This window comes from Podarcis liolepis (assembly GCF_965112155.1).
Source record: "Podarcis liolepis genome assembly, chromosome: 15".
Classification (NCBI taxonomy): domain Eukaryota; kingdom Metazoa; phylum Chordata; class Lepidosauria; order Squamata; family Lacertidae; genus Podarcis; species Podarcis liolepis.
This window is the reverse complement of record NC_139566.1, coordinates 39664839-39668005: the sequence shown is the minus strand read 5'-3', so window position 1 is coordinate 39668005 and position 3167 is coordinate 39664839. Positions and strand designations below refer to the sequence as shown.

The window sequence follows — 3167 nt, the reverse complement described above, 5'->3', positions numbered from 1 at the left end:
CGCCTTTCTGATGCATAGCTATCAACCTTCCCTTTTTTGTGGGAAATTCCCTTATTCCAGCACCATTTCCCGCTGCTTCCTGCTGCTATCCTGGATTGTTAGATATCCCATAGACTGTCCCTGGGACAGGTGAGGCTGCTGATCCTTTATTTTCGAGGCTCACCGGGACAGGTGAGGCTGCTGATCCCTTATTTTCAAATCTGAAAGTTGACAGCTATGTTCTGATGAGACATCCCCCAATCTCCATCACAAGCTAGCGCCTCTGCATGGGACCACCTGCTTTTGCCCTTAGAATAAAGGATGTACTATGCAGGGGGCACTGTGAATGGGGGACGTGAAAGCCTGAGAAATGCAAGAGGCAGCTTTGCATCTTCAGGGGCCAGATGAACATGAGACGAGAACAGTAACCCATCCACCACATCAGAAAGTGATGACAGAATCACTGGCTCCTAGCTGCTGAAAAGCAGAATTATCCCTAGGCTGACAGTGCTCACACAATGCCTGATTTAGATTAATGGCAACAGCCATAATGGGTGATGATTAGACAGTTGCCCAACCAAAGAAATCTTTGTTTTGTTTTGTTTTTGTCTGTTTTTTCCGCAGTTCAGGCCACTTATTTTAAAAAGACATTTGAGTCCTTAAGATGACCTGGATGCTGCAACAGCAGCTCTCTTGGCCTTTGGCGCTGTTCCTTCACAGAATCCACTCCTGAATCTGTGGTAGACCTTTTTCAGATGCCTCATATGGCCAGTTCCAGTAGTATTGCGCCTCTTGGCCTTAGCACTCCAGTTATACTTTCTCTTGCGTTTAGCAGAATATCCACATTTTCCACAGGTGGACTTCTGGAGATGATAGGCCTTAGACCCACATCGATGGCACAAAGTGTGCGCCTTATTGCGACACTTTCCAAAGGAGGATGTTCCTTTCATCATCTTCCTTCAGCCACCACAACAAAAGAGCCAAATAAATCTTTGCTGATTAATTGTATGGGCTGATTCAGTGAGTTAATTACTTAATTGACTCCATATCAATGGGCACAGGAAGAAAGCAATCATACCCCTTGCTTTAAATCTCACTCATGTTGTAGCAAGCATGATCTCAGAAGAGGTAGTCGTGGGTGTGAGAGTATAGCTGTAATTTCCCTCCACTTACCTAGGAGTAAGCCCATGTGAATTTATTAGGACTGACTTCCAAGTAGACATGGTTAGAAGTGCACTGAAAGAAAGAAGAGTCTGTGTAAAGATACGACTGTTGCATATAGGTTTTGTTTGTTTTTAGACCTTGTTTTTAAAATAAATAAGAATTTTTTAGAAAAAGAAAAAGAAAAAATGCTAACCAACTGACCAGGACAACTTCTTTGGTTTTATTATTTATTTTATTTAATGAAATTTATACACTGCCTGTTGTCTTGGTCCATGGAGTTTTCTTGGCAGGGATACTGGAGTAGCTTACCTGTTCCTCCTCCAGGTGGATCACGTTTAGTCAAAACTCTCCACTATGACCTGTCTACCTTGGGTGCCCTGCTCGGCATAGTTCATGGCTTCTCTGAGTTATTCAAGCCCCTTCGCCACGGCAAGGCAGTGATCCATGAAGGGAAAGATGGAGGGCACAAGGAGAAGGGGACGACAGAGGACAAGATGGTTGGATAGTGTTCGTGAAGCTACCAGCATGAGTTTGACCAAACTGCGGGAGGCAGTGGAAGACAGAAGTGCCTGGCGTGCTCTGGTCCATGGGGTCACGAAGAGATGGACACGACAAAACGACTAAACAACAACATACACTGCCTGATTGTGAGGGGGGGGGAATCAAAGTTGTTTACAAAGAGATGATTGTTTAGGCTGCACCCACTTAGCTGGAAGAGGGTGAAGGCAAATCTGTCACTTTCTCATTTTACCAATCTAAAGTTATGTTCTCTCCATTTCCAGGTCATTTCGAAATTTCATATATAATGCAAATTTCTCCTAATATCCACACGTTTATATATGCAAGTTTGCCTAGCATGGATGATTTTGCAAGGCAATTTGTCTGAATGTAACACATTTTTCTGCATGCTTTGCCCTAATCCATGTGTTTTCATAAGCATTACTTGGCTGAAGGACCGCATTGCATAATTCAGAGATGTGCAAATTTCATAGAATGGCTGGATTTAGGACTGGAAGAAAATGAGTAGCTGAAACGGACATGGTTCATCCATTCTTACTGCCCAGTCATAAAGCAGAATCATAGAACTGGAAGGAACCCCAGTTGGGAGGAAACCCGAGGGTCACACGGTCGAGTACCCTGCAATCATCTCCTTTTTCATTCCAGCCGTTGACTGGTCTGCACTCCCTCATTGTTCTATACTGAAGAAATAAAAGAGTTGGCGTCCTAGCCAGCGACAACAGGCCCATAATGTATTTAGCTGCTTAGGTAAATCTAAATTGAGGTCAGGTAGGGACACAACTCAATTAAGAACTGTTTTCCGAAGCCAGGCAAAATGAACATTACAGGGTTTAAGGATGTTCCCTAAGCAGCTGTCTGCTGTGCGAAGGAGCCATCGCCGCCTCCTTCCATCGGAAAACTGTTGCCGTAGACAGTCTGGAGGCCACAGGGAACAATCTTTGCGAGAAAAGGATATTAATACACTCTCTGTACCTTCTTGGCTTACGTTGCCGCAATTGAATTACCTGGGTTTTTGTAATGTAAAACAGTTCTCGGTTGCCGAATTACAAAGTTCCCCTTCGGCTCGGCTGTTTGAGTAAATTAAATGATAAGGTAAAAGAGGGCCAGGGGAGGGGGAATAATATAAGGTCATGCATCTCAAAAGGATGAGAAATGACAAAGTAGAAACAATCAGGACCTTAACTGGGGGTGATGGGGGCGTGCAGAGAGGGAAGAGAAAGAAACTGCCAACTTTAGCAACCATCTTTGACGGGGAGAAGTTCTTCAGCAGCAACATGAAACAAAATTATGCATTGCTCTTGCTGGTGCTGTGCTGTAACAATTCTTCTTTTTTCAGTTTGGAAAAGTTTGGGGTGTTTTTTTTACCCTATTAGGACCATCCAGATACCTGTGAGCCCATTTCTTTGCCAGGATGGCTTCACTACCCCATCATCACCCTTCCTTTAGCGCAGGAATGGGGAACCTGGTGCTCTCCAGATGGTGCTGGACTTCAACTCCCGTGATCC

The 3167-nt window shown here is 44.3% G+C and overlaps 1 protein-coding gene across 1 annotated transcript; it reads right to left on the bottom strand.

Annotated features, from left to right (window-relative positions):
* Positions 1 to 588: 588 nt before the first annotated feature.
* LOC310695065 (large ribosomal subunit protein eL37-like) lies at positions 589 to 954 on the bottom strand. The gene has a single exon (XM_083478984.1). It carries the CDS (start codon positions 930 to 932, stop codon positions 639 to 641), a length of 294 nt encoding a protein of 97 aa, XP_083335110.1. The 5' UTR covers positions 933 to 954; the 3' UTR covers positions 589 to 638.
* Between the last annotated feature and the right edge of the window lie 2213 nt (positions 955 to 3167).

Coding starts and splice junctions, on each gene's coding strand:
- LOC310695065 (XM_083478984.1), bottom strand. CDS start 932: ATGATGAAAGGAACATCCTCCTTTGGAAAGTGTCGCAATAAGGCGCAC.